At 32.9% G+C, this 15,690-nt stretch overlaps 1 protein-coding gene and 1 pseudogene across 1 annotated transcript; both read right to left on the reverse strand.

Moving 5' to 3' along the window:
- Positions 1–414: 414 nt before the first annotated feature.
- On the reverse strand, positions 415–3,120 carry LOC107961066 (cysteine-rich receptor-like protein kinase 25; annotated as a pseudogene).
- Positions 3,121–5,394: 2,274 nt separating this feature from the next.
- LOC107960191 (cysteine-rich receptor-like protein kinase 25) lies at positions 5,395–9,177 on the reverse strand. The gene is made up of 7 exons (XM_016896472.2): positions 8,180–9,177; positions 7,686–7,823; positions 7,351–7,472; positions 6,783–6,993; positions 6,464–6,701; positions 5,936–6,086; positions 5,395–5,864 (listed from the first exon to the last, which is right to left on the reverse strand). Exons 1-7 carry the CDS (start codon positions 8,973–8,975, stop codon positions 5,532–5,534), a joined length of 1,989 nt encoding a protein of 662 aa, XP_016751961.2. The 5' UTR covers positions 8,976–9,177; the 3' UTR covers positions 5,395–5,531.
- Positions 9,178–15,690: the final 6,513 nt, after the last annotated feature.

Consider the following 15,690-nt stretch of genomic DNA (forward strand, 5'->3'; position numbering starts at 1 on the left):
GACGTCTTTTTTAACTTAGTGTTGATCTGACTTTATGAGCTAACAAAATCATACCCTTAATCCGAAGAAGTAATAAGTACTGGATTTTTTAGGAGTTAAATGGCTTGGGTTCGTAACTCACGGGTTTTGACGAGGCTAATTTCGGCCTAAAGTTGAAAATGAGTTTAGTTGGCTAAGGTTTGAGACATGTTGGTATTTGATAAATTAATTAAGGTAAATGGGTGAAAAGATGGGTGATGTGATTGAGTATGGGGGTTGGAATATATTAAAGTGGGGTGGTTGACTATTTGGAAAAAAGAAAATTAAAAAAGGAATTGCAAATTGCTTGAATTGGTGATTAGCTACTGGAAAAAAAATTGAAGGAAAGGAAACTAAAGAAACAACAATGCTATGTGAGAAAAAGAGAATGTATTAAAAGATAAGAGCTTAATATTTTTTGATTGATTCATAAATGAACAATACATGCTCTATTTATACTAGAGGATTTACTAAATTAGGAGCCAACTAGTCATAGGAAATTAAGGAAAAATATCCCATAATAAAATAAATCCCAAAATAATCTCCCCCACTAAGTCAACAAAATTTTCAGCTAACTAATATTGGAAAAATTCTACCTTGGCCCTCATTTGCTTCTTTCTTTAATTTGGCCCAATTGTTTCCTTTTTTTTCTATTTAGCCTCGAATTGCGTTTCTGCACAAAATTCAATAAATATGGCAAAATTAGTGGTGCATTCTCATAAACTAACCAATTTAATTACATAAAATATGTAACTTTAGCATTTAATCAAATATTAACTCATTGCGATGCAGAATTCAATAGTTTCAGATTTGAATTTCCACATTTGCAATGCTTCCCGAACAAAAAAGATGTAATGATAAACGATTTTTAATAAGAATGCTGACTAGAACATTAAATTTTTAGCAATGATGGCTTGACAATCTCTGCATGATAATGTATGTATACTTCATGCCGATACGGCACCATTAAAAAGAATATATAGATAGTTCAAGAAAGCTTCAAAAAATAGCATGAAATACACGTAAATTTTCATATAAGCTATCATATTTTACAATTTAACGTTTCAGTTGTATTTCCATTAAAAAAACAAAAACAAAGACCAAATTGATAAAAGATATAAACGTTAAGAAATACCTTGTATACTTCGCAGAAACCACCTTCACCTAGCTTGTTGCTATATGAGAAGTTGTTTGTGGCAACTTCTAGAGTGCTAAAATCATATTGCAAGGTCTCAATTGCGGATATATCATCTTTTGCTGTTCAACCCAATACAAAAAAGGAAGTCATATTTCCAATGAAAAATCATCAAATAAGAGGGTTTATTTGAAAAAAATTTTAAATCACGAGATTATTTAATAAAATTCAAACCCTAAATAATGCATTAACCTTTATATAAACACAAAAATTATAGGGTCATAACACCCTCAAAACAAAGATTTCTAATGCTCAAAAAAAGAATCTATCTTACCATTTAGTCTTCGTAGAGTTTTGAGCGTACTTACTCTCCTTTTTAGTAAACAACAACACAAGAACAAGAGATGAACAGAGACAGCAATTGAAGCAATAACTGCAATAATTATTAGCAATGTGTTCTTGCTTTTTCCTGCATAGCCAACATTTACTTTTGAGTGGTGAAGATATGAGAAAAGTTTATAAAAGTATTAGAGGTTTTGTATGAAAAATAGAATTGTATTTGGTTATTTTTAACTTGAAAAATTAACAGACTAGATTTTTTGGGTTTCTATTAAAAATTTCATTAATTTCTATTATTAATGTAAATTTTAAAATAACTAGTAGGGATTTAAATAGCGGTCCGTTACCGAAATAGTAGCCGTTATATAGCGGTAGCAGCACTGTCCGAAACCGCTACTGTCGAAACCGCTATTATATTTTACAATAAGTTGTGTGATTTTTTTTAAAAATTCACGACCGCGATACTCGCAATGACCGCAATAGCATCCGTTATGTCCGCAACCGCGATAAACGCAATGCGATCGAAAATGCGGCCACGGCCGCGACCGCAATTTAAATCCCTAATAACTAGATAGTTTCACATAACATAATAACTTGCGAGCGAGAAAATTAAATTTTAAGAGTAAAAATAGGTGAAATTGTTTAAATAATAATAATTTTCTCTTTAATTTTGGAATGCAATCGAGCTTCCATGAGTAAATTTATGGTAAAATTTCACTTTAATTTGCCAAAAATGAAAAAAACCAAACCAGAAAGTATGACTGAACCTGGAGTTATTGCAGGAGGAGGAGTTAATGGAGGTGGTGGAGCTGAAACTGAAACAGCTGTTTGGTTATAAAAAGGGTAAAGTTCATATCTAATGCTACAACTCGGTGTCAACACTCTTCCCCCTTGTTTCCCATCGCAACAATTAGGCAAATCAGCAATAGCTCCTCTCAAACACGTATTACAATCCGAGGTTGTCAGGTCGGGTGTACACTGTAAAAGACTATACAATGTTTGAAACCCTGAAACATTAGCTTCACTGGTCGCAAACTTCTTCAACGGCAACGTTCATTCAAAGCCAAGGCGGCTCCGTCGTTCATCGTGGTGGCCAATATCTGGTTGAACCGTTCTTGGTTCGATACATTCGCCGTGTTTATCAAATAAAACTTCGGTACCATCGCCGGAGTTGAAAAGATTGATTGGTTGGAGCAATGAATAAGGCAATTATCGTACCAAATGACGGCGGTTTTCTCGACGGGGCAACGTTGAATGACGTCTTTAGTAGCTGTTGAAACACAATCTTGACACCCTTTGGTCGAAACATCGCCTCTGCAAAGAAATAAACCGTAGACGATGTCGGAGTTGTGTTTTCCGGTGGTTGTGTTGTGGAAAAAACTACCGGCGGTGGCGTTGGAAGTAAGGGAAATGAGCAAGCGGTCGAGATTGGTTTTGTAAGTGCTGTTTGGTGAGAAAATGGTGGTGTTTGGACAGTAATGAAGGAGATAAGTTTGTTGTTGAGCTTCAATGGTGAAGCTAAACAAGGACAGTAACAAGAAGAAGAAGAAGAAGAACAGAGACATGTTTCTTTAAGCTAAGGCGGTAAGTGAAGGCTGTTTTATCGGTGTCGGAATGTCGTATAAGTCAAGATGAATTATTATAGCCAAGTTTACTTAAAATTCGATGGAAAACTATTTCTTATATATTAAATTGATATTTTTTTAAAATATTTATTTATATACATGGTTAAAAATTAGCATAATTGATAGAATATCCAGATAATGATACGTGGTATGTCATGTATATCTCAAGGTTAAAAAATTTATTTACTTTTACTATTAAAAACTGGTCATTGTATATTAGCATGAGGTAATGTCATTGTCTGGTTATTTCTACTAGTCACGTTAGCTCATTTGTTCATTTTTTGTGTAAAGGGAAAAAATGCAATATGAATCATAATATAGGGTTTCCATAGTACTTTTACCAAATAAGTGAAGGCTCTTTGGGTGTTGGTCCCGTTTGAGGATTTATTATTGGGTTAAATTCTGCTATTAATCTCTATTCTTTATAAAAATTATGATTTAATCCCTATACCTTAATTTGATATTTTTAGTCTTGTACTTTTTCAAATTTTAAAATTTCAATCATCATTAAATAATAATTGTTAAATTTATTAAAGTTATGTTATTCTCAGAATCTGATACGGTAAACATATTATCATATGTATAATATCATGTTAGCTTATTATTTCTACATAAATGGATTAACGGCTGCTATTTGTGTCAAAATTGAAATTTTAAAATTTTGAGAAGTATAAGTACTTAGAATGATTTAGTCGGAGAATATGGGCTAAATTTATAACTGTTCGTATAGTACAAGATTAATAATTGAAGTTATCCAAACGAATTTACTGATTTAAAAAATATAGAAACTAAATCTATAATTTTCACAAAATATAAGGACTAATAATATAATTTAAACTGAACTAGAAAAAGCAAGTCGTCGTAGTCAACAAAAGTTATAAAGGCATTTAATTTTTAATTGATGAATGGGTGATGGCAGTTGGTAAGGAGATAATGATCAAAGTACTCTGTTCACATTCATGGTGCCTTAAAAGATGCAGCACTACACACTGACGTTTCAATTGAGAATCGATCGGAAGTACTAGTTTGGAGAAAGATTTTAGATTGATTGAGTCGTGAATCGGTATAAATTAATTAAATTGGATTAAAAAATTGATTAAATCGGTTTTCTATATAATTTTTTTTTCAAATTATGAACTATTTATGTAATTGAACTATTTGGACAAGTCGGATAGGTAAATTGATAACCTGACCGGTTCGATTATCAGTTTGGTTCTGAAAATTTTGGTTTATACTATGTATCGATGGAAAAAAATCTATAATGTAAGATTTTTTTATAGGATTAATATATCATTTGGTACCCAAGTTTAGTTTTAATGTTCAATTTGTTATTTGAGTTTTTATTTATTTTTTTTTTGTCTTCCTGTATACACTAAGTTTCTTTAATATTACACTTTCCAATATCTACCAATAATTTGACATTACAATTAAAAAAAAGGTCCACTACACCACTAGTTGTACCATTTTCTAATGATAAAATCATCATAATTTTTTGAAAATTTTAATACGAGAAAAATGATCTATTTATTGATAAGTATTAGGTCAATTGACATCATTGTTGTTATAACAATTTAAACTCGAGGGATAAATGTCAGGTTTTCACATGACAAACTATTCGTAAAGAGATTTTATAAGCCCTTTATTGACTAAGATAATATTTAGTTAAAAATAACGATGAGATTTTACATGCTTAGATAAGATGGATTTAATGTTAAAATTCGAATTTTAAATCATATCGGGATTTGATCAAATATCGTGTTTTTCTATCATTATAGGATAAGCTCGATGATAGACTAAATAAAAGTTGTGAAGAGATTATTTAATAAATTTAGACAAGGTGACGAAGTTAATGGCAACTAACTCAAGCCTCGACCATTTTCTATTTGGTACTAATATTTTCTTTATTTTCATTTCAGTCCTTGAGAATTCAGTCACAACCAAATTGTAATTGTTTTTGTTCATATTACTTCATGAATTCATAGATGCGAACAAACATTCACGAATAGATTGGGACGCAAGGTACAAAATCATAACATGAATAGCTCGAGGCATACTTTACCTTCACGAAGATTCTCGATATTTAATTATTCATCGAAATCTAAAGGCTTCGAATATTCTGTTAGATGAAGAAATGCATCCGAAAATTTTCGATTTCGGAATGACATGGTTATTCGAAGCCAACCAGAATACGTATATATACACATATATATGTTGCGGCTCACTCCTCCAATGTTGAAAACTTGGATACATAACCGAATGATAATTCAAGTATTGAAATTAAATAAAAAAAAGTTTATATATATCGAAAGAGAAAATGGGTATAATTTTAAAACAAATATATTATTATATTTAGACCAAAAATTGGCAGATAAATAGATTATATCTACCTTAAGATTGCATCAAATAACACAGCATCATCGAGGATCTAACTCAGTAATCGATACTTCATTGATCGACCATGGCGTTGATCGACTGGTCGATTGATCGGATTCAAGCCCCACGTTTGGCATCTTTCCCTCGGTTCTCGAGTTACGAAAAAATGCAGGTTCGTTAGGTACTGGAAGTGTTACAGAGTAACTGTTGAGCATCATAGCAATGGTAGCCATTGTTGGCCTTTCAGCTGGATCTTCTTGAACACATAGTAACCCGATTTGAATGCATCGAATGACTTCGTTTCTCGAGTAATTATCTTTCAAGACAGTGTCCAACAATTCCAATGGTGTCCCATTCTTCCATTGTTTCCAAGCCTGCAAATCGTTCATCGAGTAGTTATAAATAGATAATCGAAATAACAAAGGCGAAAAACGAATATACTCACGTAGCTAATTAGGTCATCGGCGGCATCCGTTCGGTAGAAATTACTGTTCCTTTTGCCATTTACAATCTCCAAAACCAAAACACCTAAACTAAAAACATCCGATTTCACGGAAAATTGTCCATGCATTGCGTATTCTGGTGACATGTAGCCACTGCAGATCAATCAATGTTAGTACGATGCCAACAACTGTACAGATATCATGGACGCTCTTGTACTAGGTGTAAAAAAATATCAAAGAGTAAACTGGTCTCTTCTATTAAAATTTCATTCATTTCTACAGTTAAAAGCTGACATAATTGATAGAATAACCAAATAATGATTTGTTGTGTGTCGTGTAACTCATGTCAACGTATAGGGACCAATTTTTAACAAAACGACTAATTTACTCTTTGATCTAATGTATAATGATTAACTTAAACTAAATTTTAACAAAATGCAATTGAACTCCTATTATAAAGACCTCCATGATATTTTTTTCTAGTTAACAACTTTCAAAGAAATCCTATATAACATGTTACGTTTACTTACTAGGTACCAACTACTCTTTTTGTAGTTCCTTGAGTTTGATCCACACCAAAAATCCTCGCCATCCCGAAATCTGAAATTTTCGGGTTCATGTCACTGTCTAGTAATATATTGCTCACTTTAAGATCACGGTGTATGATTTTAAGTCGAGAATCTTCGTGTAGATAAAGCATTCCTCGAGCAACTCCTACTATGATCTTGTATCGTGTAGACCAATCCAATTGTGCTTGTTTCTCAGGATCTAAATGAAGAAAAATAAGCATTCTTGTTCACACTCTGGGTAATCTATGAAATCAAATTCAAAATCCCAAATTTTTCTTACCAAAAAGAAAGCAATCCAAGCTCCTGTTAGGGACAAATTCATAAATTAGTATCTTTTCTTCTCTTTCCAAGCAAAATCCCAATAGTCGCACTAGATTTCTATGTTGAAGCTTGGCAACTAATACAGCTTCATTTTTAAATTCTTCAATACCTTGCCCTGAACTTCTTGATAGCCTTTTAACAGCTATTTCTTGTCCACTAGGAAGGGTGCCCTGAGAAAATGTACAATAATAACTCATTGCGAGGCAGAATTCAATAGTTTCAGATTTGAATTTCAACATTTGCAATGCTTTCCGAACAAAAAAGATGTAATGATAAACGGTTTTTAATAAGAATGCTGACTAGAACATTAAATTTTTAACGATGATGGCATGAAAATCTCTGCATGATAATGTATGTATATTTCATGCCGATACGGCACCATTAAAAAGAATATATTAGATAGTTCAAGAAAGTTTCAAAAAATAGCATGAAATACACGTGGATTTTCATATAAGCTTAGCTGTATTTCCATTAAAAAAACAAAAACAAAGACCAAATTGACAAAAGATATAAACGTTAAGAAATACCTTGTATACTTCGCCGAAACCACCTTCACCTAGCTTGTTGCTATATGAGAAGTTGTTTGTGGCAACTTCTATAGTGCTAAAATCATATTGCAAGGTCTCAATTGCGGATATATCATCTTTTGCTGTTCAACCCAATACAAAAAAGGAAGTCATATTTCCAATGAAAAATCATCAAATAAGAGGGTTTATTTGAAAAAAAATTTTAAATCACGAGATTATTTAATAAAATTCAAACCCTAAATAATGCATTAACCTTTATATAAACACAAAAATTATAGGGTCATAACACCCTCAAAACAAAGATTTCTAATGCTCAAAAAAAGAATCTATCTTACCATTTTCTTCTTCTACAGCTTTGTACTTCTTCCTTGCTCTCCTTTTTAGTAAACAACAACACAAGAACAAGAGAAGAACAGAGACAGCAATTGGAGCAATAATTGCAATAATTATTGGCAATGTGTTCTTGCTTTTTCCTGCACAGCCAACATTTACTTTTGAGTACGTTAAGATGTGACAAAAGTTTATAAAAGTATTAGAGCTTTGTATTAAAAGTCGGATTGTATTTGGTTCTTTTTAACTTAAAAAATTAAAGGATTATTTTTTTCTCTGTAGATCTCTGTAGATCAAAGAGTAAATTGATTCTTTCTATTAAACATTTTATTAAATTTTACTAATTTTAAGAGTAAAAATAGGTGAAATTGTTGAAAAAAGGATAATTTTCTCTTTAATTTTGGAATGCAATCGAGCTTCCATGAGTAAATTTATGGTAAAATTTCACTTTAATTTGCCAAAAATGAAAAAAAAACCAAACCAGAAAGTATGACTGAACCTGGAGTTATTGCAGGAGGAGGAGTTAATGGAGGTGGTGGAGCTGAAACTGAAACAGCTGTTTGGTTATAAAAAGGGTAAAGTTCATATCTAATGCTACAACTCGGTGTCAACACTCTTCCCCCTTGTTTCCCATCGCAACAATTAGGCAAATCAGCAATAGCTCCTCTCAAACACGTATTACAATCCGAGGTTGTCAGGTCGGGTGTACACTGTAAAAGACTATACAATGTTTGAAACCTTGAAACATTAGCTTCACTGGTCGCAAACTTCTTCAACGGCAACGTATCATTCAAAGCCAAGGCGGCTCCGTCGTTCATCGTGGTGGCCAATATCTGGTTGAACCGTTCTTGGTTCGATACATTCGCCGTGTTTATCAAATAAAACTTCGGTACCATCGCCGGAGTTGAAAAGATTGATTGATTGGAGTAATGAATAAGGCAATTATCGTACCAAATGACGGCGGTTTTCTCGACGGGGCAACGTTGAATGACGTCTTTAGTAGCTGTTGAAACACAATCTTGACACCCTTTGGTTGAAACATCGCCTCTGCAAAGAAATAAACCGTAGACGATGTCGGAGTTGTGTTTTCCGGTGGTTGTGTTGTGGAAAAAACTACCGGCGGTGGCGTTGGAAGTAAGGGAAATGAGCAAGCGGTCGAGATTGGTTTTGTAAGTGCTGTTTGGTGAGAAAATGGTGGTGTTTGGACAGTAATGAAGGAGATAAGTTTGTTGTTGAGCTTCAATGGTGAAACTAAACAAGGACAGTAACAACAACAAGACGAAGAACAGAGACATGTTTCTTTAAGCTAAGGCGATAAGTGCAGGCTGTTCATCAACGTCGGAAAGACAGGTTGAACATGCATTGGTTATTATAGGCATTATAGGCATTTACGCGTCTTCGATGAATTGGTGATGGAATTGACGATATATATCGAAGTACTGCACTCACACATGCATCAGGTCCACAGTCCACACTGACCTTTGAACAAATCCTCCCCAAGTTTACTTAAAATTCGATGGAAAACTATTTCTTATATATTAAATTGATATTTTTTAAATTTTATTTATATACATGTTTAAAAATTGGCGTAATTGATAGAATATTCAAATAATGATACGTGGTATGTCATGTGTATCTCAAGGTTAAAAAATTTATTTATTTTTACTATTAAAAACTGGTCATTGTACGTTAGCATGAGGTAATGTCATTGTCTGGTTATTTCCACTACTCACGTTAGCTTTTACCAATAAAAATATATGCAATTTTTAATAAAAGGACCAATTTATTTTTTTATCTAACATATAGGGGCTCATTTGTTCATTTTTTGTGTATAGGGAAGAAATGCAATATGAATCATAATATAGTGTTTCCATGGTACTTTTACCAAATAAGTGAAGGTTGTTTGGGTGTTGGTCCTGTTTGAGGACTTATTATTGGGTTAAATTCTGCTATTAATCTCTATTCTTTATATAAATTGTGATTTAATCTCTATACCTTAATTTGATATTTTTAGTCTTGTACTTTTTCAAATTTTAAAATTCCCATCATCATTAAATGATAATTGTTAAATTCATTAAAGTTATGTTATTCTCAAAATCTGATACGGTAAATATATTATCTTATGTGTAATATCATGTTAGCTTATTATTTCTACATAAATGGATTAACGGCTGTTATTTGTGTCAAAATTGAAATTTTAAAATTTTGAAAAGTATAAGTACTTAGAATGATTTAGTCGGAGAATATGGGCTAAATTTATAACTGTTCGTATATTACAAGATTAGTAATTGAAGTTATCCAAACGAATTTACCGATTTAAAAAATATAAAAACTAAATCTATAATTTTCACAAAATATAAGGACTAATAACAATTTAAACCGAACTTGAAAAAGCAAGTCGTCGAAGTCAACAAAAGTTATAAAGGCATTTAATTTTTAATTGATGAATGGGTGATGGCAGTTGGTAAGGAGATAATGATCAAAGTAGTCTGTTCACATTCATGGTGCCTTAAAAGATGCAGCCCCACACACTGACGTTTCGACAAATCTAATTCAACTTTACATTCATGGTGCCTAATTTAGGTACTTAACTGAGAAAAAAAAAAACTTTGGTAGCAAATTGATTATTGAAGCTAAACTTAGGAACTAAAATGGGACAAAAATCTCAAGTACTAAATTGAATGTTAAAATCAAATTCAGGTACCAAATAGAGTATTAAACCTTTTTGACAATAAGATTATTAGAATGTAGGGCAAATTGCATTAGTAATCACTTAACTATGAGCAAATTTCTTTTTTAGTCATCCAATTACAAAAAGTTACAAAATGATCACTCAACTATTAGTAAATTTCTTTTTTAGTTACCTAACTATTCAATTTTGTCTTGTTTGGTCACTATCTGTCTAATGGTGGCAACCTTTAAAATTGGCATCATAGTAACTTTAACCCTCAATATTTATGCATTGTGTCAATTTAATCTTTGGAATGTTAGACCTTAATTACTATTCCAAAACTATTTTCCTTTGGAGTAGTGAAACAATTTTTTTTTTGTTTTGGTATTCTTCATATCCGTTTTACAGTCCATGTTCGGAGTTTATGGTTGCTACTCCCAGTAATGTCGTATCCAATGTTTGAACTTGTACGTCTACCCTTAAAAATACAACGTATCTTACTATTGCACCCAACATTTGTATATAATGAAATAATATATGATTCAATGAAACACTAATCAATTAGCGAGGTGACAAATTTGAAATTGTAACCTAATTAACAGAACATACTCTAGCATAGGAAGAGGGTTGATTTGGTTCTAGAACAACACGTCCAACAAGTTCTGTTGGTTGAGGAAGTGATATGGTCTCACTTCACAACATGAGAATTACAGATGATATGGTTGGTCTATCTGTTGGGTCTTCTTGCACGCACAATAACCCAATATGAATGCATCGAAGCACCTGACTGACCACGCATGACTCGACAATCAATGGATCTATTAGCTTCATTCCTTGACCTTCAGACCATAGTATCCTTTAGGCAAGACCCCTCAATTGAATATCAAGATAGTCATGTACGAATCTTATCACTTTAAACTAATAAATGAGAGCCAAATGATTGACTCGTAATAAAGAAACCCAATGGGTTGGCTTTGGTGAGTAAGAGTTGGCATTGTTTAAATTCTCTAGAATCTGATGATACTAACCGGCCGTGTCACTAGTTTCGTTTTCTGAAGGAGGCAGAACCGGCACCGGGGCTTCTGATTCAACACCATGGTTCTTGGTTATGCTAGTCTCCGGTGATACGTCTCAGGGTGTTCCATAAAACTGTTCCACCTCGTACCTGATATTACAGCTCGGTGTAAGAACTCATCCAACCTGTTTTCCGACAGATGCTTTTGGAAGTTGAGCAATAGCTCTTCGTAGACATGACAGACAATCTGCAACCGACAAATCAGGGGTGCATTGAACAAGTCCATACAACATCATGGAACTCCAAACATTAACTTGTTTAGTTGCATACATGTGGTTAGAAACATTCGAAATCATCTTTGTTAGATCCTCGAATCTCTGCAAATTCATCCCAATGGTTTCCGTCTTGAAGGTTCCATGCATAAAGAACAGGTGATAGCTCCATGATAGAGAAGAACGATCTATAGGAATAACGCACTAGGCATTGATCATCCCATATGATCGCTTCTTTGTTACCGGGACACTGGTTTCCGATCTCAGCGCTTGCTGTGTTAATGCAGCTTTTGTAGATATCGGGTTTAACATCAACTCTACAAAGGAAAAGGCCATAAACTTTGTCTGGTTCTACCCCATTCAAGGTCCTTGCTCCGGTTTCAACTCCTCCTTAGTGGCGGATCCGCTAGTTGTGAGTACAAAAACCCTGGTTGTTTGGGCTTCTCTGGCCACGCCCTTCCCTCCCGGCGACGATAGTTGGTTGTGTGGGCTAGTGTTTGCATCAAATGCACAATATATTCATGAACATATAATTAAATAAACAAACACATTTCTCATTTTATATATACATATATATATTAATGAAACATAATTATTGATAATTACAACAATAATATTAATGTTTTTATTTATCAATTAAAAAGTAAATGAGTTTATTCATGAACGTATAGGAAGATTCATTTAACCGAAATGAGCATGACATTTCTTGTTCTTCCAAGCCGGCAAGATCGATCCTTTTGGTCCAACTCCAACATCACAATTGACATGCATCTTATGGTGCTTAGCATCCCATGTTCTAATCTTGTATTTGATCACCGACGTTATTTGCAACCGGAAAACCACCTTCCCTTGTTTCCTAGCATTAATGAACTCCGGCCAACGCTTTCCGGTCACCGTCAGCTTCACCCCACAAAATTTACCATACAACATCGTAGTTGTCTTTGGTCCTTGTAAGAAGGGTTCCATCAATGGTGTCCACCCGATTTGTTGATCCCTATAAAAGACCAACCCGGCCACGGAGTCGTAATAGATTCCGTTGTGCTTGTTGGTGTTACGGGCGGTGACGTTGAACGTTATTCGAGAATCGTTGAGCCCCGACGGTTGAGCGAAACCAGGGACGGTGAAATCGATGATATGAAACGTTGGACGATGAGGGCGTAAACTAAGCCATAGAATCAATAAAATAGTGCCAAGTAAAAGTAAAAGAATAGACAAGAATATGGTAAGCAGTTTGGTGAAACCCTGGCAATACTTCTCTAACTGGACCGCCGCCATTGTTTGGACTGATGGAGGTGGTTTGGGTTCGGTGATGGAATCAAAGGGTGTTGTTCTGCAGTGTTGATTAAGTGATCTTAAAAAGGGAAGGGACGTTAAAAGAATTTGTACCCTTTTTGCATGGCGAAAGAAAAGAATAAGGCCATTATCGTTTAATGAAATAAGCTATCCATGTTCACAAATGATCTGTGTTTTAGATATGTAATGCTAAGATTATGTTTAATTACTACTACATTATGGCCAAGTACGAAACTCGGACCAAAATTTGGGAGGATTTGAGTAAAAATATTAAACTTGAAAATGAATCTGGGTAAATAAATTAGACTCGTTTAATATGATCCAAGCTCGAACTCAAACATTCAAAGCTCAAGCTTGACTGGCCCGATCTATTTTCTATGTATATATATATAACACAAATAAATTAAATTTATAGTTAAATATTAAAAAAATTAAGATACTTATATATAACACATAACTATTGAATAATTTAATTATATAATTCGAGTTTTAATATGGTGTTTAATCAGAGTAGAATGATGAAGTTGCGAGCAAGTTTTTATTTGTTATTTCTTTGCTCGAGTCAAGTAGAGTTTAATTTTTTTTAAATCAAGCTCAAGCTCAATTTGTCTAAAAAATTCATATTACTATTTAAAAATAATAAAATAATAAAAATATATTTTTATATTAATATTTATATATTTTTATAATTAAATTTAAATAAAGATATTTAAAAAAATTATCAAACTAGGTCCAAATTCGACTCAAATCGAGCTAAACCAAGTAGGTCACCCAACTCATGGACAACTCTACTTTCACATTATATCTTTGGGTAAACTACTAAAATAGTCGCTTTTGTTTACCTCAGGTTACATTTTAGTCACTTATGTTTGAAATGTTATGTTTTTGTTACTTACGTCATCAAATTGTAACATTTTAGTCACTGAGTCGTTAACGGTGTAATAGTAAGCTGACATGACACGTTAAATCATCATTTCAAACAAAAAATTTTAGGTTAATTTATACAATCGATCCCTATATTTTTTTCATTTTGATCAATTTAATTTTTTTCTTTTATGTTCTTTTAACTTTTCTTCTTCTTTTTTCATTCTCTTTTACTTCTCCCTCTATTTTCCTCCCTTTCTCCATTTTTTTAACATAGTTTTTTTTCTATATTTTCCATTTGTTAAAACTTGTCCCTATACTTTTCTTTTTTGAACAATTTAATTTTTTTCAAGTGAGGCGAGCTTGTGGACTGATTTTAACAAATGAAAAACATAGAAAAACAACGTTAAAAGAAATGAAGAAGGGAGGAAAACAGAGGTAGAAGTAGAAGAGAATGTATGAAAAAAAAAAGAAGATTAAAAGAACATAAAAGAAAAAAATTAAATTGCTCAAAATGAAAAAATATAGGGACCAATTACAGAATTTAACCTAAAATTTTCGTTTGAAATGATGATTTAACGTGCCACGTCAGCTTACCGTTACATAGTTAACAGCAATTAACGGCTCAGTGACTAAAATGTTACAACACGATAACGTAAGTGACTAAAATATAACCTGAGGCAAATAAATGTGACTATCTTGATAGTTTACCCTATATCTTTTTATAAAACTATTTATACATTTTCTCCTACTTTTATTATAGCGAGTATCTCTTCTTATCGTCGAGTTAAATTCGGATTTGAGTTGAAATAACTTACTTAGTTACGGATTAGTGACGGATCTTGTTATTAATCATAATTCCAACATTATATTTAAAAAAATCAAATAAAAATAAGAATAATTACGTAACAATGGAAGAACCAAATAAAAGAATCTATAGTCTTTTTGCATGGCGAAAGAAAAGAATAAGGCCGCCATCGTTTTAATGAATAAGCTATCCACCTTGGTAAATGCATTGTGTTTTGGATATGTAAGGCTATGATTATGTTTAACTAATACGAGAGTAGATCTGCTTATGGTTTGGGTTATTCGTTTAAATTTTGAAATTTAAGAGAGTTTTGATAAGAATATTAGGTTTGAAAAATAAGCTTGGGCAAAAAATTAGACCCGTTTGAAATATAGTCCGAGCTTAGGCCCGAGCTTGATCCACCCATCATGTTTTCTATTTTATATAAATGTTATGTTATTTTTATATAGTATGTAATATATAACACGTACAAACTAAATTTATAGTAATATATAATGTTTTAATGTAAATATTTAAAAAAATGTTAAAATTTATATATAAAATTATTAAAAATTATATAAAGATATATATAGGCGGGCCTAAAATGGACTTCGGCTAGTCATTTATAAATATGGGTAGACTTGGGCAAAACTTTAGACCCATATTTTGGACTGAGCTGAGCTTGGATAAACATAAAGTGTGTTGACCTCAACCCGAACCCGGCCCGACTAATAAACACCTCGAAGTAATAGTGTGATAAATACAATATAAAATATCCAAACATGCCTATATTAAACTTCAAAATAGCTCTTGCTGATATCGTGATACAACAAAAAGGAGACACGAAGGAGGATGTGATGGTGGTCACAGAGGCCGGTTCACCCAATTAGGGCGGAGAGCCGGTGGTTACAAAGAATGAGGGGGAGGAAAGTATGAAGGCTAAGTGCTAAGAGTAAGTTGGCAGAGTATAGACTTAGTATGCTGAAGAGTTTGTCCTCTCTTCCTAGTTATTGGAGGTATTTATAGGCGGGGTCTCGTGGAAGATGGTGTTAATGTGCTGGACCTACCATCTAACCATCATTACGAAACACGTGGGATGGATGTCTTC

Source organism: Gossypium hirsutum, chromosome D06 (genome assembly GCF_007990345.1).
Source record: "Gossypium hirsutum isolate 1008001.06 chromosome D06, Gossypium_hirsutum_v2.1, whole genome shotgun sequence".
NCBI lineage: Eukaryota > Viridiplantae > Streptophyta > Magnoliopsida > Malvales > Malvaceae > Gossypium > Gossypium hirsutum.